The following is an 18,664-nucleotide window of genomic DNA, read 5'->3' on the forward strand; positions in this document are numbered from 1 at the left end:
CCCACCACATCCAGCTAATTTTTGTATTTTTAGTAGAGATGGGGTTTCACTATGTTGGCCAGGCTGGTCTCAAACTCCTGACCTCAAGCGATCTGCCCGCCTTGGCCTCCCAGTGTCGGGATTACAGGCGTGAACCACTGTGCCCAGTCCCATAGGGAGCTTTGATGGCTCAGATCAGAGGGCCCCGAGTGGCAGCGGCCTGGAGAGGGGAAGGGAACACCAGCTGGGCTAGTTGCCAAGACAGCCCAGTGGCACTAGAGGCCGTGCCAAGGTCAGGTGAGTCTGCAGGAGCCAGGACACAGAGCTGTGTTTTCAGCTCAGATCAGAGACTAGGGGTCAGCCAGGGCAGAGGCTGGGATCCCAGCAGAGTGAAGGCAGAGCCAGAACAGAAGCCAGGCAGTCAGATCCCAAACAGGGAAGCAGAAATCAGATGGCTTGCATAAAACAGCAGCAACCCAGAGCCTGGACACTTCGGCTTCTGCTCTCTTAGACAAGAAGTCTGCTTTGGTATGTCAGGAAGGAGGCAAATGAGAGAAACCTGGCCAATGGTAGCTTATTCCATAAGGACATTTATTGTTTATTCGACAAGAAGTCCAGGAGTAGAGGTGGTCTCAGGATTGGTTTGGTGTCCAAGGAAGCCAGGCTGTTCGCTGACTTCTTAGTGAGTTGGCTTTTGTCTGCATTGGTTGATGCCTCATGATTACAAAGTGGCTGCTGCAGCTCCAGGCATTACATCTTTACCTTGTATGTAAAGGCAGGAGGTGGAGGGTGAGGTGAAGCTTCCAAACAGACTCCTTATGTTCCATGAGCCTGTGCTGGGTGAAGTGACCACCTCCTAGTTGCAAGGGAGCTGGGAAACTGAGTACCTGGCTAAGCAGAAAGGGATTGCTCGGCCCGGTTCAGGTCAGTCCTGATTCCTTTCCTGGGCCACATGCACAGAGGCACAAGAGGGAGTTCTGGAGCAAGGGAAGAAGGGGCAGCGGGGGCCAGGCAACCTGCAGAGTCCACTCCATCTGCTCTCCCACTGGTGCACACCTAGGAGCTGGTCCAGGATTTCTGCCACCCTCTGTTCTTGGGACGGGCTGGCAGGCAGAAGGCCAGCAGGGCACCAGGGAATATTCCTGCCTGCCCTCCCCTCTCCTGCCCCAGGCTTTACTCTCTGACTTCATGGACCGCAAACAGTACTCAAGAGTCACGGAAGCCTCAGAGTCCCAGCAGTCTCTGGTGTGGAGAGGGCAGTGCCCCGGTCAGTCTGCCAGGCCGCAATGACATCATCAGGGCCACTGCCCCTAAAGGCCATGGCCTGGTGTTTTTGGGCTGGGTCCCCACGCCCGCGGCTGCCCGCCTGGGTGAGCTCATGCCTGGGCAGTAATAGGATCAATTTCTCCAGGTCAGCCACAGCCAAGCCAGGAGGGCTGAGACATTGGCCAGGGCAGATTCCAACCAGGGCCCCTCTGTCCAGGTCTGCAGGCTCTGTGAGCAGGGGTGTCCCGGTGGGAGGTGCCTCATGAAGGAGTGAGCTAGGCCTTTTGTACTGGCTCGCAGGTCACTTCAGGGGAAGCGAGAGCTTTGCCCAGAATGGGGAACGCTAGGGGATGCCTGCAGGAGCCCAAGGTGGGACCCCTCCCCAAATCTTTCCAGGCTCCACCCTGCCCACTTCTCCTCCGCCCTAGCCTCCCGCCACCAGCCCCGCCTCCTCTCATGGTCCCCTACCTCCACCTCCCAGTCCTTGGGACCACCCCCTGTTAACTATGGCTATCTGAGGTCCCCCCGGGATACTGCAACCCACCCCACCCCACCCCGACTTACCACTTTCACTCCCAAGCCTACCCCCTCTCCCATGCCCTTGTTCGACTGGGGGCATTTCTGCTATTCCCAGCAGCCAGGCCTGAAACGGGAGACACTCCAGCCTTCACCCCACCTCCTGCCCCTAGCTCCGGGAGCACCAGGGCCTGACGCGTCTCCAAATCCCCTGCGCTGGTCATCCCAGGCCCTTTCCATCACGTGACCTGACAGCCACAGTCTCCTTGCTCCTCCCCAGAGCCCCTAACCTTGGCTGTGGCCCGTCAGCTTCTCCAGGGATGCCAGCGGCTAGGACAGGAATCGGAACCCTTTCCTCCTTCCGGAGATTCAGGAGACTGGGGTCCACCCTTCACTGCTGTGTGATCTGAGCCAGCCGCCCCAGCTCTCTGTGACTCCACGAAGTTCAGCCAGGGTCGAGGCAGAGCTGTTGGGAGGATAAACTGTGGTTTGGTGGATGAGGTACGGCTTGGGACCCCGGCCTCACCGCACATTTGCTGGGTGATTCCGGGCAAGTCACTTGCAGTCTCTGAGCCTCTGTTTCCATCTCATTTGTGATATCTCCACAGTGACCCTCCCAGTTTCATGGACCCTCCTAAGGACCAGAAAGGGGAGTGGCTGAAAGAATTGGCCCTGGGCCGGGCGCGGTGGCTCAAGCCTGTAATCCCAACACTTTGGGAGGCCGAGACGGGCGGATCACGAGGTCAGGAGTTTGAGACCATCCTGGCTAACACGGTGAAACCCCGTCTCTACTAAAAAAATACAAAAGCTAGCCGGGCGAGGTGGCGGGCGCCTGTAGTCCCAGCTACTCGGGAGGCTGAGGCAGGAGAATGGTGTGAACCCGGGAGGCGGAGCTTGCAGTGAGCTGAGATCCGGCCACTGCACTCCAGCCCGGGCGACAGAGCAAGACTCCGTCTCAAAAAAAAAAAAAAAAAAAAAAAAAGAATTGGCCCTGGGGGTCAAGGGGCCCTGGGCCAGGCATCCAAGCCATCAGAGGGCTGTGTCCCGTAGTAGGGTGGAGGGAGAGAGCCTGTTCTGCAGCCCACAGCAGGGCCTGAGCCCAGGGGGCCCAGCCAGAACCCTGGTGCAGGGTCAGAGCCCTGAGCAGCCGCTGAGTGCATCCTGGAGATGCACCTGCTGGGGAGGAGCCCAGAGCAGGCCACTTTGTCCCCAGGGATCCCAGGACTGTCCCCCAGGCCCAGGGGCACTGCAGAACTGGTGAGCGGGCTACTCAGGGAGACCATCTGCCTGTGCACCATGGACCCTCAGCTCAGCCCAGCGGGTCCCTCACGTCCCTCGGCCCCAGGGCCCACCCAAGTTCCCAGCAGGGATCTCCGCCCACCCTGAGCTGATTTCTGGCACACAGCGCCTCCTGCCGGCCTCTTTGGGGGCAGCAGGGACTCACGGGGCTTCTGAGTTCTGTCTCTCAGGCCTTTAAAGGAAGGAGCAAGTCTCCTGGTCCCAGGCTCTGGGTCTCAGCCACCTTTGACTCCTGCCTCCCTCAAGCGAAGAGAGATGGGGCCGCACTGCAGGCTGGTCCCAAGCAATCATGGCCATTCTCATTTTTCTGGAAAACCTTCTAAAGGTCATGTGCCACAAGGGGCGTATTAATACCCACCCTTCCTCTCTCCTCCCTCCCTTTCTTCCCTTCCTTTTCTCTCTCTCTCTGTGTGTTTTTTTTCTCTCTCTCTCTTTTTTTGTAGATGGGGTCTTGATGTGTTGCCCAGGCTAGAGCGCAGTGGCACAATCATAACTCACTGTAGCCTTGAACTCCTGGGCTCAACCTCCTGAGTAACTGGGACTGCAGGCGTGTGCCACCTCGCCCAGCTAATTTTTTTTTTATTTTTTGCAGAGACGGCGGTTTCACTGTGTTGTCCAGGCTGTTCTCAAACTCCTGGCCTCAAGTGATCCTCCAGCCTCAACCTCTCAAAGTGCTGGGATTACAGGCATGAGCCACCGCTCCTGGCCAGCACAGGGACTTTGACAGTGTCCGAAAGGCACTGCTTGAACCTGAGGTCCAGGAAAACTTTCCTAATGTGAGAAGGAGGAGAGGACTGGGATGGAGGGAACCCCGGCCACGGGTGAGGTGCTCCCACTAAGAAGTGTGACGGGGCACACACAGCATGGACAGCTGCAGATCTCATGGGGTGCACACACGTGTCCCTGTCCTGGCCTGACTGGGACCTGATTCTCTGTCTCCTTTGGCCCAGGTCCTCCTGCTAGAAGCAGCAGAACGGCCCTCGAGCCCCAACAACGACCTGCCGGCTCCCCAGATCACTCCTCCCCCCTGGAACGAGGACTTCTTCCCCGACGCCATCCCTCTCGCTCACCCGGGGCCACGACAGAGAAGGCCCACGGGCCCAGCCGGTGAGTGAGAGCTGCAGAGAGGACAGGCTGGGGCAGCCGAAGAGGCCTCAGGCACGGCATCCCAGGGTCTCCCTAGAGAGGCCACACACTAGGTTCTCTGGATCAGACATGCCACCTGGCATTTTGAAAAATTAAGCTAACAGTTGAAAACTGGGGGATTTCACCTAAAAGCCAGGATTTCTAGTTTATCTTAAAAAGTAGATGATCTGGCCAGGCGCAGTGGCTCTGTAAGGCTGAATCCAGGAGTTGAAGGCTGGGGTCTACCATGAGTGGTCAGGATCTGCACTGTGCCAATTATTAAATATTTTCATATCAGATATGAAAATCTTTCAAATGCAGATTTTTTTTTTTTTTTTGAAATGGAATCTCTCTCTGTCACCCAGGCTGGAGTGCAGTGTCATGATCTCGGCTCACTGCAACCTCTGCCTCCTGGGCTCAAGTGATTCTCCTGCCTCAGCCTCCCGAATAACTGGGATTACAGGCACACACCACCAAGCCCGGCTAATTTTTGCATTTTTAGTAGAGATGGGGTTTTCCATGTTGGCCAGGCTGGTCTCGAACTCCTGACCTCAAATGATCTGCCCGCCTTGGCCTCCCAAAGTGCTGGGATTACAGGTGTGAGCCAGCGCACCCAGCCTAATTTCTGTAGTTTTTAGTAGAGACAGGGTTTCACCATGTTGGCCAGCTGGCCTTGAACTCCTGACCTCAAGCGATCCACCTGCCTCGGCCTCCAAAGTGTTGGGATTACAGATGTGAGCTAGCGCGCCCAGCCTACAGATACCATTCGTAATCTTCACACAAAGCTTGGAAGCCTTGAGGTTACAGGGGAGATACCTGAGACTCAGAGAAGTTAAGTGACACCCCTGGGGTCACCCAGCAAGCCAGGGGCATTTTGCCTCCATGATTCTCTGCCTTTAGAGCCCTTTGGAGTGGGCGCTCTCCCCTCCTCTCTGTTCTATGTGTCTATTCTGATGCCGGGTTGGGGAGCAGGGGCAGAGCAGGGAGGAGAGATGCATGACAGAGGTGGCCTCCAGTGGCCACTCCCAAGGCTGGGGAAGGGGACTGAAGGCACTCTTTGAAAGGGACTGAAGGCTGTGGGAGGAGGGCCGAGCTCAGGTCTGCTATGGGAAGGGGAACCTCTCTCACTCTGGTCCCCTGGCCCACCCCTGGAGCTGCTATCCCTAAAGTCTCACACCCAGAACGTTATCCCATGCCCACATTCTTCAAATCTTTCTTCGGGGATGGAGGATGAGGGGGCTTCCCATCCCACCGGGGACCCAGGCCCCTCAAAAGGGGATGGCTGGCGAGACCTTCCCAACCAGGGAAATGCAGTTTCAAGAATGGCCACCAGGTGGCGCACACACCCTACACATGGTGACATCTGCAGCCAACCTGGATCCCAGAGAGCAGGTGGGGCTCTTCCGAGGCCAGCAGCCCTCAGCCAGGCCCTCCCCACCATACCACAGTCCCATGCAGCTGGAGTGCAAAGGGACCTAAGACTCCGCGCAGGTCCATTCATCAGATCAGGAAATTTTTTTTTTTTTTTGATCTGAGACACAGTCTAGCTCTGTATGCCACGCTGGAGTGCGGTGGTGTGATCATAGCTTACTGCAGCTCAGACGTCCTGGGCTCAAGCCATCCTCCCACCTCACCCTCCCCAGTAGCTGGGGCCACAGGCATGCACCATTACGCCCGGCTAACTTTTGCATCTTTTGTAGAGATAGGGTCTCACTAAGTGGCCCAGGCTGGTCTCAAACTCCTTGGGCTCAAGTGATCTTCCTGCCTCAGCCTCCCAAAGTGCTGAGCACACACTTTTGAGCAACCTCTCTGGGCCAGAGGGAGAAAGGACTGTCCCCTGGCCACACAGCAGGCCTTACCTCTCCATCTCCTTGTCCACCCTTGGGGCTTGGAGACCTGTAGCTGGGAAGATCCGTCCTTCTGGACCTCCTGGGGCCTCCTCAGAGGCCGCGTATTGGGGAGCACTTTGCCACAAGCCCGGTTGTTGACCCTAAGCAGGGAGACAGTAGGGTGTAAGAGAGGGACCTGGAGCTAAGCAACTTCAGCTGCGGCCTGGCTGTGTGACCTTGGGGAAGTGACAACCTTCCTGAGCCTCAGTTTTCCCACATTGAAAATGGGAACGAAAGCAGTTCTTGGAATCACAGATGTTCCTAAGTGCAAAACTAATTTGTGAATTATAATAAACAACAACTCCAAGGTGATGTGAGTGGCTTTGCCTGTTTGGGGAGTTCCAGGCAGGCGGGGTTCCTGGGGGAAGGTGGGCCAACAGCCCAGGGAGCCAAGCCTGGAGCCGCTGGAGGCTGGGGGTCCACCATGTTCTGATGCTCTGTCTCCTTCTCTCCCAGGGCCCCCAGGGCAGACAGGACCACCAGGGCCTGCAGGCCCCCCTGGGTCCAAAGGTGACCGAGGCCAGATGGGAGAGAAGGGCCCAGCGGGGCCCCCTGGTATGAAAACCCCCCACATATATGATGTTGTCAACCTGTGGAAGGGGCTGGGCTCTCTCCCCTACCGGAACAGGCGAGGTGTCCCATGCACCCACAGCCCTGATCTTGCTGGGGACAAGAAAAACGGTTTTTTTTTTTTTTTTTTTGAGAGGGAGTCTCACTCTGTCGTCTAGGCTGGAGTACAGTGATGCCATCTCAGCTCATTGCCACCTCTGCCTCCCAGGTTCAAGCAATTCTCCTGCCTCAGCCTCCTGAGTAGCTGGGACTACAGGCGCCCGCCACCATGCCCAGCTAGTTTTGTATTTTCAGTAGAGACAGGATTTCACCATGTTGGTCAGGCTGGTCTCGAACTCCTGACCTCAGGTGATCCACCCGCCTTGGCCTCCCAAAGTGCTGGGATGACAGGTGTGAGCCACCACTGCACTTGGCACTTTTTTTTTTTTTGAGACAGAGTCTTGCGCTATGTTGCCCAGACCGGAGTGCAGTGGCACAATCTCGGCTCACTGCCACCTCCACCTCCTAGGTTCAAGCAACTCTCCTGCCTCAACCTACTGAGTAACTAAGATTAGAGGTGCCTGCCACAGCTAATTTTTGTGTTTTTAGTAGAGACAGGGTTTCACCATGTTGACCAGGCAGGTCTTGAACTCCTGACTACAGGTGATCTGCTTGCCTCAGCCACCCAAAGTGCTGGGATGACAGGGGTGAGCCACCACGCCTGGCCAAAACAGGGTCTTCAGGGAGCTTTGGGTACAGGCATGAGCGTCGAGGCTGTCAGGGGCCAGGAGCTGTTCTCAGCCATTTAAACACTTCCAGAGACCACCCTCTCGCCTCCTCCTGGGTCCTGCAGGGGAAGGACCCCTGGTTCAGCAGGTACAGGGCCAGCCCAGGATGGTGGCTTACACTTGGTGTCCCTGCCACAGGGCTGAGGTCCCTGAGAGGGACCAATCGGCCTCTGGCCACAGCCTTTGCTGATTTCACCGTCCCTGCTCCGCTCACCCTCCCCAGCGGCTCCTAAGTATCCCCTCTGGACTGGGCTGGGAAGGGAAGCCCATTTCAATTACACCCTAGGACACCCCCAAGGAAGACTGTGGATTGGAGGCCACCATTGACTGGCTGTGTGTCCCTGACCAACCCTGTTTCTTTCAGGGCCTCAGTTTCCCCATTTGTAATGTTGCAGCCACCCGCCAGGCTCCAGCCACCACAGGGACTGTTCTTTTCCTCATTGCAGGGCTCCTAGGGCCTCCAGGGCCCCAGGGGCTTCCTGGAGAGATGGGGCGCCCCGGCCCCCCAGGACCACCCGGCCCAGCAGGCAGCCCAGGCCCCTCACCAAACAGCCCCCAGGGCGCCCTCTACTCCCTGCAGCCACCTACAGACAGAGAAAGTGAGTGACGTGCTTGGGGGGCTGGGGGAGGGTTGAGCCACGCTGTGTTCTGGCAGGGATCAGCCTTCCTTAAAGGATCCTGGAAAGTGGACCCCTCCACATGCCCATCCTGCTGCACCCAACTGGCTCACTCCTGCAGGCCTTCTCCAGGAAGCCCTCCATGTAGTGTTCAGGGCCTGCCAGAGACGATGGCAGGGAACAGTTTGGGAGCAAGGCTTGGCCCTCACGCTAAGCATCCCCAGGGGAACCCAGTGCTGGCTCCCAGCCCTGCTCTTGGCCCCAAAGTGTCCTGTCTCTGCCTCAGTGCTCAGCTCCCTGCCTTTGGGGTCCCGAGCCCCAAAGGTCACTCTGCTGGCTGACTTGGCCCAGATTCCCTACCTGGCTACCCCATCCCACCGAGGTTATCCCTTGTTGCACTTCTTCCTCACCCATCCTCACTGCAGGTCATTCAGCAGGTGTTTAGTGAGCACCTACTATGTGCAAGGCAGATTTAGCCACTGGGGATACAGCAGTGTGCAAAACAAACTCTGGCCCTCAGGGGCACAGGCCAGTCCAAGAGAACTTCTGAACACACAGAAATGTCCACTTCTACCTCGGGAGGTGGGGACAGGGAGGTGCACAGAGTGGACAGGACCAGGACTCTGGGCCCGAGGGACCATGAGGCAGTGGGAGGCCAGGCAGAGGAGTCCGCGAGCCCTGAGAAGAATATCATTTCTGGTTAAGTGTCCCAGCAACTAAGATTTTAATTTTAATTTTTTTTGACATAGGGTCTCGCTCTGTTGCCCAGGCTGGAATGCAGTGGTGCCATCCTAGCTCACTGTAGCTTCTCACCCCCTGGGCTCAAGGGATCCTCCCACCTCAGCCTCCTGAGTAGCCAGAACCACAGGCATGCACCACCACATCTAACTAATTTTTTTTTTTTTTTGAGTGGAGATGGGGTCTCACTGTGTTGCCCAGGCTGGTCTAGAGATATGGTCTCACTATGTTGGCCAGCCTGGTCTTGAACTCCTGGCCTCAAGTGATCCTCCCTCCTTGGCCTCCGAAAATGCTGGCATTACAGGTGTGAACCACTGTGCCCAGCCTGGGGTAGGGTTTTATGAGGAAGGTGATGGCATTGCTCTGGGGCCCTGGGTCTGGTTCGGGATGGCCAGGGTGAATTAGGCAGGGGGCTCATCCTGGAGGGCCATGGGTGATGGGTTGTTAGACCCCACCCCTGCCCCAGGCAGTGTGGTCACTGTGATGGAATCAGACACCCCAGGCACAGCTCAGAGGGGTGGGCATGGAGGGCTTCCTGGAGGAGTGAGCCAGTTGGGTGGGCCTGTGAAGTGGAGCCTGGAAGAAGGTGCCAGCCTGGCGCAGTGGAGAAGTGAACAGGGCAGACCCAGAGTCTGAAGAGCCTGGATATTGTTCTAGAAGGTATTTGTGTTTTATATGAAGCTGACCAACCTGGCTTTCCCTCCTCTTTGTCTGGGCCTCTCCATGCTGCTCTGAGCAGTGGGGGCAACAGTGGGAGCCCCCTGGGCTCCATGTGACCTAGCTCAGGGCTCAGTGCCCAGGACCAGCCTCCCAGCACTGCCAGGTCTGCCCCGCCAGACCCCTGGCTGCTCCGCTCTTCCCACAGATGGAGACTCAAGGCTGGCCTCTGCCATCGTGGACACAGTGCTGGCGGGCATCCCAGGACCCCGAGGTCCCCCTGGTCTACCAGGTAAGTGAATGGTGGGCTGGCCTGCATTGAGGACTCCATCCCCCCAGGGCTGGGCCTGAACCATGGGGCCTCGAGGGGAGCTAAAGGCCAGCTGGGGGTCCATGTCTTCCGGACAGTGCTGGGGACTGGGTCTGTCCCACCCACTGTGTGGCAGGAAGTGAAGCCCCTCATTTCCTGGTGGCAATGCCCCAGGGGGACTGGATGCACGAAACCCACATGATTCTGCTGGAATAAGATGCTTGCATGAGGCTGCCCTTGCATGGGCCAGAGAGGGACCCACACCAGTGGGGGATGAGGTCAGGACAGAGGTGGCAGGAAGTCCCTACCTTTGAGGCAGAAACCAAGGGCCCTAGGGCTCAAATGGGCCAGGACCTGGCCTTCATTCCTGGCCTGACCTTCCATCATCCACATTCCTCACTTCGGGAGGAGTGCAGGGCTGACTGCCTTGCCCCTGCCTGCCCGGGAAGGGAGTGATTCATTCATTCATTCATTCATTTGTTTGTTTATTCCTTCATTCATTGGTTTATTCATTCGTTCATTCGTTCATTCATTTATTTGTTCATTCATTCGTTCATTCATGCATGCATTCATTCATTCATTCCTCTGTGCATCTCACAAACATTCATTGAGCATCTGCTACTACATGTGCTGAACAGTGAGCTAGGTTCCCAAGACTCCTGAATAATCAAAACAAACATCATCGTGAAACTCTCATTCTAGTGGAGGACAGAAATATCATCATAAATGGTGACTTTGACAGGATCTGAGGGAGCTACAAGGGAGAAGCTGGGGCGTGGCAGGGAGGCCCTGTCCAAACGTGACATTTCAGCACATGCTCTAGGGAGGAGAGGGAGTGAGCTCAGAGGGTACCTAGGGGCCTTCAGGTGACATGCCAGGTCTCAGGAGAACTGGACAGACTCCTGATATTTGTCCCCTGGAGTGCCTGTCCTCACATGCCCTCTCCAAACCTGGGAGCCAGGCCATGCTGGACAGCCCAACACGGGGCTCCCTGCACCATAGGAAGCATGGGCCCATGCAGGGTCATGAGAGACCAAGGCCTCACTCTTCCTAGCAGGCTTGGAGATTAGTCATGAATCTCCCTCCCTGAGCTGGGCACACACACGAGACCCAGTCTGGCCCTCTGGGTACTCCACGGCCCATGGGGGAGACAGATGTGAAAACCTCAGTGGCCATGGGCAGCGGCTGGTTTACATAAGGGATTTACCTAGGGGAGCAGTGGAAAGCTGGGAAGGCTTCCTGGAAGAGGTGATGCTCCGTGTCAGACTAGTAAGAAAACCAATAGGAAAGGGTTTGCTTGGAGAGTAGAGGGATAGGGAGGCTCCAAGAGGAAGGACAGCTTTAGCAGAGATGCCAGGAGGGTGTCTGGCTGGGGCAGGGAGGGTGGGAAGGGGACAGGCTGAGGACTTTGGAGCCCTGAAAGAGACCTAACTGGGCTTGGATTTTTGAAAGCGTGCTCTGGGGGTGCATAGGGAGGGTGGATGGTCAGGAGGTTGCTATAGTAACCCTGGCAAGAGGGATGGGTCCCAGGTCCCGAGGGGGGACAGACCTGAGAGACGTACCAGGGGACCAACTGGCTGGGGCGTGGGACCGGTCTGGATGGACTTCCTCCCTCGCCTGCCAGGTCTCGGGACTGGGGCTCCCTCGTGGACAAGGCCCTGGGAGGAGGAGGTGTGGGAGCTGTGAGCAGCCAGTGGGAAGGGCCCTGAGCTCTGAGGATGGAGACCTAGTTGACAGGGGCTGTTCCTCCCTCCTCCCCTCCCCCATTCATTCCCAAACCCTCCTTTGCTTCCCATGGAGACAGATCCAGAACAGGTGCTGGGGCGGGAGGCTGGGGATGCCCCTCTCTGGCCCCAGGTGACCATCTGTGACTCTGTCCACAGGTCCCCCTGGGCCTCAAGGTCCCCCAGGACCCCCAGGAACACCTGGATCCCAGGTAAGGACTTTGCCATTTTAGGTATGATGTGGGGGGCGGTGGGGGGAGGGGTGGCCTTGTCTCCCTGGGGAGAAGCAGCACCTTCTTACTAGCAGCAGGAGTCACTCAGGAAGGAGCCAGTGGACCTGGCTGGTGAGATTTTACTTTATTTTGTTTTATTTATTTTTTAATTTATTTTTGAGGCAGAGTCTCTCTCTGTCATCCAGGCTGGAGTGCAGTGGCACCATCTTGGCTCATGCAACCTCTACCCCCTGGATTCAAGCAATTCTCCTGCCTCAGCCTCCCGAGTAGCTGGGACTACAGGCACCCGCCACCATGCCCAGCTAATTTTTGTAGTTTTAGTAGAGACGGGGTTTCACCATGTTACCTAGGCTGGTCTCAAACTCCCAACCTCAAGTAATCCACCCTCCTCAGCCTCCCAAAGTGCTGAGATTACAGGCGTGAGCCACTGCACCTGGCCAAGACTTTAATTTTATTAGCAGCAGCGACTGTTTGCTGACTATATCCTCCTCCCGTTATGTCAGGGAGGTGTTAGCACCACCCCCATTTCACAGATGAGCTAACTGAGTCCCAGAGAGACCAGCTGCTGCCTGAGGTTGCACAGAGAGTGTAGGCAGAGTTGGGCCAGGTCACAGAATCTCTGCCTCAGCCCCTCACCCTGCCCTGAGAATTGCCTATGGGGAGGCGGCACCCCAAGCCTGACTCAGCCCCAAACCCCAGGCTCGCCCTGCCTCTGCAGCTGTGTCAGAAGTCAGGAAGAGCAGGTGCAAAGGTCCTGAGGCAGGGAAAAGCCTGGCAGGCAGTGAGCAAAGGAGTGTGTGGTGTGGGATGAGGCACAGTGGGCAGGGCCTTACCTACGGGACCCAGGTGTGGGCTTTTGTTACAGTGGATGGAATTACTGAGTTTCAGGGAGGGTGATTCCATGATCTTATTTACATCTTTAAAAAGCTCCTCTGAGGGGCTAGGTGTGGTGGCTCATGCCTGTAATCTCAGCACTTTGGGAGGCCAAGGTGGGAGGATCGCTTGAACCCAGGAGTTTAAGATCAGCCTGGGCAATATAGCAAGACCCCATCTCTACAAAAAATGAAAAAATTAGCCTGGTGTGCCGGCGTGCGCCTGTAGTCCCAGCTACTTGGGAGGCTGAGATGGGAGGATGGCTTGAGCCCAGGAGTTGGAGGCTGCAGTGAGTTCTGCTGGCACCACTGCCCTCCAGCCTGGGTGACAGAGCAAGACCCTGACTTATTAAAAAAAATTAATTAAATACATAAAAATAGAAAGTAGACTCGGCATGTCTGGCTGATGGAATAAATCTGTGAGAAGGACAGGGAAGGCACTGGGTTCACTCCCTGGTGTCTGCCAGGAGCTGCTGGGAGGACCAGGGAGGCATTTCCTGAGAAGAGGAGGCTTGGGGGTCGGGGGCACCAGGAGTTCCCTTCGGAGAGAGGGGAAGTGGGCACCTCATGGTCAGCTGGGTGGAGAGGTCAGGGGACAGCTGTTCATGGGCCTGGGGCTCCCAGGAGCCATCTAGGCTGACGTCAGCACACGGGGGACCCTGGCCATTGCTGTTAGTATTACTGGTTCCCTCCACACACTGGGCCACCTGCTCCCCTTCTTTGCCTGACAGCCGTACGTGGCATTGGCCCATTTTGCAGGCAAGAAGACTGAGGGCTCAGCGGTCGCTAGTCAAATACCAGCTCCAGGTGGCGCCAGGACTGGAGGCCTTTGAATCTGCCCTTCCCCTGCCTGCCAGGCCATCCTCCTCTCCCTTCCTCTTCTGCAGACTCGGAGCACAGTGGGCGGGGATGGGGATGGCCAGAGGGTACTGGAGACTTGGCCAGGACAGGCAGGCCTCACGTGCTTCCTTTGGTTTTCTGCAGGGCCTGGCTGGAGAGCGAGGCACGGTGGGGCCGTCCGTAAGTGTGGGCTGTGCGGATGGCCACTCCCAGGCGGAGGCTCTAATGCAAGCCCAGAGCGCTGGGTGACTGGGGTTGGTGGGAGGTTTGGCCCTGGGCGGCCCTGCTGGAGCTCAGGCAACAGGGAGTGACTGAGAAATGACTCGAATAACCTCCTGCTGTGGGGTGAGGAGGGGAGCCATCTCCAGAGGGTGGGCTGACAGTCCTGAGTGCTTGCAGCCCTGGGTTAATGCACTCTGTGACCCTGGCCTTTCATTCATGTGCTGTGTGGCCTGGGGCCACGTGTTAACATGCTGTGTGACCTGGGAAGTCCCTTCTTTTCTCTGAACCTCCCAGAAATAGGCTTAGACAGCCGGCCTCTAATCGACTTTCTTGGAAACAAGAATTTATGAGTCTCCCATCCTGGCCAACATGGTGAAACCCCATCTCTACTAAAAATACAAAAATTAGCTGGGTGTGGTGGTGCACACCTGCAGTCCCAGCTACTCTGAAAGCTGAGACAGGAGAATTGTTTGAACCCGGAGGCAGAGGTTGCAGTGAGCCGGGATCGCGCCACTGCACTCCAGCCTGGGCGACAGAGTGAGACTCTATCTCAAAAAAGAAAAAAAAAAAAAAGAATTTATGAGTCTTGACTTCTGCCTTTAGGGCGAAGGAGTCAGGTGCTTCCTTGATGTCCAAGCCTCACTGCAGGGGTGTGAGGTGGTGGGGAGGTGGAATGGAGTTTTGCTGAACACCTACTATGTGCTGGCCACAGTGGAGGTGCTGTCTTTCCTGACAGTGCATGTAAGCTTCACAGAAACCTCAAGAGACCATGCTTTATTTTCCCTGTTTGCCAAAACTGGCCACCAAGTCTCAGAGAGGTTAAGTAACTTGCCCAAAGCCACACAGCGAGGCAGTGGTGGAGCCTGGATTTGAACTGGGGAGTGTCAAGCACCCAAGCCTTGCCTCTTCCTGTGCTTGTCTAGTGAACAAACACAACAGAGGAGACACAGTGATGGCACTTGTAGGTGCTAGGCTCTAATCTAAGCTCATTGTCCCTATTGATTAACTTAATTCTCCTAATAGCAGATGAGATAGATACTATTACTGATCCCACTTTAGAGGTGAGAAAACTGAGGCACCAAGAAGCAGAGTGACCCACTGAAGGTCACACAGTAGTAGCTGGACATTTGGATGTTACTGTGAGCCAGGCGTGGTGGTGGCTCATACCTGTAACCCCAGTGCTTTGGGAGGCCAAGGCAGGAGGATAATTTTGAGGCCAGGAGTTCAAGACCAGCCTGGACAATGTAGTGAGACCCGCATCTCTACAAAAACATTAAAAAATGAGTTGGGTTGTGGTGGTGCCTGCCTGTAGTCCTAGTTACTCAGGAGACTGAGGTTGGAGGATCACTTGAACCCAGGAGGCAGAGGCTGCAGTGAACCATGATCGCGTCACTGCACTCCAGCCTGGGCAACAGAGCAAGACCCTGTCTCAAAAAATTGGCCGGGCGCCGTGGCTCATGTAATCCCAGCACTTTGGGAGGTCAAGGCAGGCAGATCACTTGAGGTCAGGAGTTCGAGACGAATCTGGCCAACATGGTGAAACCCCGTCTCTACTAAAAATACAAAAATTAGCCTGGCATGGTGGCACTGTAATCCCAGCTACTCAGGAGGCTGAGGCAGGAGAATCGCTTGAACTTGGGAGGTGGAGATTGCAGTGAGCCGAGATCACACCGCTGTACCCCAGCCTGGGTGACAAGTGTAAAACTCCGTCTCAAATAAATAAATAAATAAAATACAGTAAAATATGTGACTTTGAATCTGGTATTACTGGCCTTGTGTTAGAGACAGACAGCAGCCCTTCCAGGCAGGCTACTCGATCCTGGAGGGGCCCAGGCATGAACTTGCTGGCTTCCTAGCCTGAGTCTCTTCTGCCCCAGAAACAGAATGAAGCACCTATAGCCTATCCTGGACCTGTCCCTGCCATGCCAGCTGAGCAGGCTGTGCCCCAGAGCCGTGGCCTCCCCTGTTATGCTCACTCCAGGGCAGAAGTCCCTAGAGTGCCTAGCACCTGTTCCCCAGGCCCTGCCTGCCCAGCCTGCCCCTAACTCCCCGCAGGACCCCAGGGAACTGGAGAGGGTGGAGAGGTGCTCCCACCTCCAGTTCCGGTGTTGACTGTGTGACTTGCTTCTTAGGGTGAACCTGGCGTGAAGGGGGAAGAAGGAGAGAAAGCCGCTGCTGCAGAGGTAACTATGCCTGCCTGCCATGTTCCCTCCCGCCTCCTTGGCTGTGAGCACTGTCACGGGAGGGCAGGTGCCCCACAGATCTGCACTGACCCTCAGCCAGCCCTGAGCTGGGTGCTGGGCCACCGGGAGTATGGGGTCCCCGTCCTGAGAACTTCACAGCCCAGTGGGGAACTTAGCTGAGTACAGCAGTGATTGCAAGAGAGTGAGAAAGTGGCTGGGCGGGGATGCCACAGAGGGGGTGATTGGCCCTTGGGGGCCTCCCGAGACAGGGAGAGGAGTCACAAACTTGTAGGAAAGACAGTCTCCCTGGAGGAGGAGGCTTCAGGCTGTGGAATCCCTCTCAAGGGACCGGGTTCTCCCGTGAATGGCATCTGGGCATGGACATGCCCACAAGGTCAAGGGCGCCGGGGGACTGAAAGGGACAGAGCTGCTGGATGTGGGACAGGATGGATGGAGGAAGAGGGACTTATAAACTGGGAATCTGAGGAGAGAAGATTGGAGCAAGCAGACTCTGGGGCCGGGGGTAGGGGGAAGCTGGGGCATGGGCTTGGCCGTGGGGACCTGTGGCTTCTGGGAGGAGAAGGGGAGGCTGAGGCTGGGGTCATGGATGAAGGGGATGAAGGGCTCATTTGAGGTCTAAAGTCAAACTTCTCTCAGCTGGCCCTGAGCTGGGTGCTGGGCCGCCAGGTATACAGGGTCCTTGCCCTGAGAAGTTCACAGCGCAGCGGGGGACACAGCTGATGACAGCAGTGATTGCAAGAGAATGAGAAGGTTGTTGCTGCCGGGGGCCGGCAGGGGAGGCCTTGAAAGCTAAAAATGAAAGTGCCGGCCGGGCGCGGTGGCTCAAGCCTGTAATCCCAGCACTTTGGGAGGCCGAGACAGGCGGATCACGAGGTCAGGAGATCGAGACCATCCTGGCTAACACGGTGAAACCCCGTCTCTACTAAAAAAATACAAAAAACTAGCCGGGCGAGGTGGCGGGCGCCTGTAGTCCCAGCTACTCGGGAGGCTGAGGCAGGAGAATGGCGTAAACCTGGGAGGCGGAGCTTGCAGTGAGCTGAGATCGGGCCACTGCACTCCAGCCCGGGCCACAGAGCGAGATTCTGTCTCAAAAAAAAAAAAAAATATGAAAGTACCTGAGAGGGGTTTCCCCTGGGTGTGTCAAAGCTGGGCGGGCAAAACAGAAGGGCCAGGGTGGGTCTGGGGGAGCTTCAGGAGGTCCTTGCAAGACCAGAGAAAGGGAAGAGGCTGGAATGAAGGCGCTGTGGGGGAGTGCAGGAGGCAGAGCGGCTGAGTCATGAGCCTGATAACACTGGTCACTCACAGCTGTACTCTGAGAGGTGACCGTGACCCCCTCCATTTCATAGCAGCAACCTGCCCTGGCCTGTAATCCCAGCACTTTGGGAGGCTGAGGTAGGAGGATCGCTTGAGCCCATGAGATCAAGAGCAGCCTGGGAAACATAACGAGACCCAATTTCTTAAGAAATAATAATAATGAGACAGGTATGGCGGCGTGTGCTTGTAGTCCCAGCTACTTGGGAGGCTGAGGCAGGAGGATCACTTGAACCCAGGAGGTTGAGGCTGCAGTGAGCTATAATCGTGCCACTGTACTCCAGCCTGGGCGACAAAGCAAGACCTTGTCTCTAAAAAATAAAAAATAAACTAAAAAAATAAAAAATAAAAAACCACCTGTGACTTAGGAACATGAGGCTCAGACCCTTGGTCTCCCCTTCCCTGAGCTGGGGACACGACACTGACATCCCCACCCTGTAATTGGCTCAACTTGCCATTGCCTTTGGCCCCCTGGTAGGCAGACCTCTCTCCTATCACCCAGTAGGATGCTTTTTGGTTTCCTTTTGTTTAATTTTAAGCTAAATCAATCTGAACGTAAGACGGATCTGTCATGTCACACCAGCAAAAGGCACCCGTTCTGCTGCCAACTCCCAGGGCTGGGCAGGATGGGGACAATGGCTTTGTTTCCTCATCATCACTTTTCTTTTCAGAGTGGCCTTGACACCTGCCTTCTCGATAAGTCAGCACCCTGTCTTGGCTCATTCAGGTGTCTCTGTCCAGAAGGTCCTCTGCCCGTGTGTAGACCCGGCCCTTGAAATATAGACTCTGCCATTGTGCCAGCGTACCAGCCCGCCCGCCTGCACTTTGAAGTCGTGGCTTTCTCTGCTGTCTTTCTTGCCTGGCGCGGCCACACCTACCCTGCCCCTTGCCTGCTGTTCGGTGGAGAGCTCTCGGTGGGGCATTCAAGGAAGGAAATAAGCAAAGAACCTCCTACCTTCAGGCCCTGGGATAGGTGCTCTGTCCCGGTTAGGGTATTTTCAGGGCATGCCAGGGAAGCTGACAGGCAGCTATGGTGGAAGGAAAAGCTCAGGCTGGAGGCCGACAGGTGTGGATCTGCAGTCTGGATCGACTGCTTTGCCAGGCTGTGTGGCCACAGGGAGGTTGCCTGCACTCTCTGTGTTTCAAGTTCTTTGTCTGTGAACAGGGTTTGAAGCCCTGCCTGGCACATAGTTGATGATGCTCAGTCTATGCTTGTTTGCAGTGGTGAGGGTGTCAGGTGGGAAGAGTCAGGGGTGGGGGATTTGAGGACACATACACTGTATCAGGATGGCCCTGAACCCCTCCTCACAGCCGGCCCTGATCCTGGCCATTTCCTCCCCGCCAGGGTGAGGGGGTGCAGCAGCTGAGAGAAGCCCTGAAGATCCTGGCAGAGCGAGTCCTCATCCTGGAGCACATGATTGGGATCCACGGTGAGCAGTGACCAGGACCAACAGGCTAGGAATCTCCCTTCCCTCCTTCCTCTCCCTCCCTGCTGCCCTCATGGCTGCTGCCTCTGGTCTCTGGT

General features: G+C 56.3%; 1 protein-coding gene across 3 annotated transcripts in view; it reads left to right on the forward strand.

The window, feature by feature from the left end:
• The window catches only part of COL26A1 (collagen type XXVI alpha 1 chain), a 204,093-nt gene that overhangs the window by 182,602 nt on the left and 2,827 nt on the right, over positions 1–18,664 (forward strand). For all 3 annotated transcript variants that reach the window (XM_033193195.1, XM_033193196.1, XM_033193197.1), the window contains exons 5-12: positions 4,011–4,167; positions 6,531–6,629; positions 7,858–8,010; positions 9,632–9,715; positions 11,617–11,669; positions 13,547–13,582; positions 15,757–15,807; positions 18,485–18,569. In XM_033193195.1, coding sequence (XP_033049086.1) covers positions 4,011–4,167; positions 6,531–6,629; positions 7,858–8,010; positions 9,632–9,715; positions 11,617–11,669; positions 13,547–13,582; positions 15,757–15,807; positions 18,485–18,569 — 718 coding nt within the window. The remainder of the gene's footprint in view (positions 1–4,010; positions 4,168–6,530; positions 6,630–7,857; positions 8,011–9,631; positions 9,716–11,616; positions 11,670–13,546; positions 13,583–15,756; positions 15,808–18,484; positions 18,570–18,664) is intronic.

This window comes from Trachypithecus francoisi, unplaced genomic scaffold, assembly GCF_009764315.1.
Source record: "Trachypithecus francoisi isolate TF-2019V2 unplaced genomic scaffold, Tfra_2.0 Lachesis_group4, whole genome shotgun sequence".
Lineage (NCBI taxonomy): Eukaryota > Metazoa > Chordata > Mammalia > Primates > Cercopithecidae > Trachypithecus > Trachypithecus francoisi.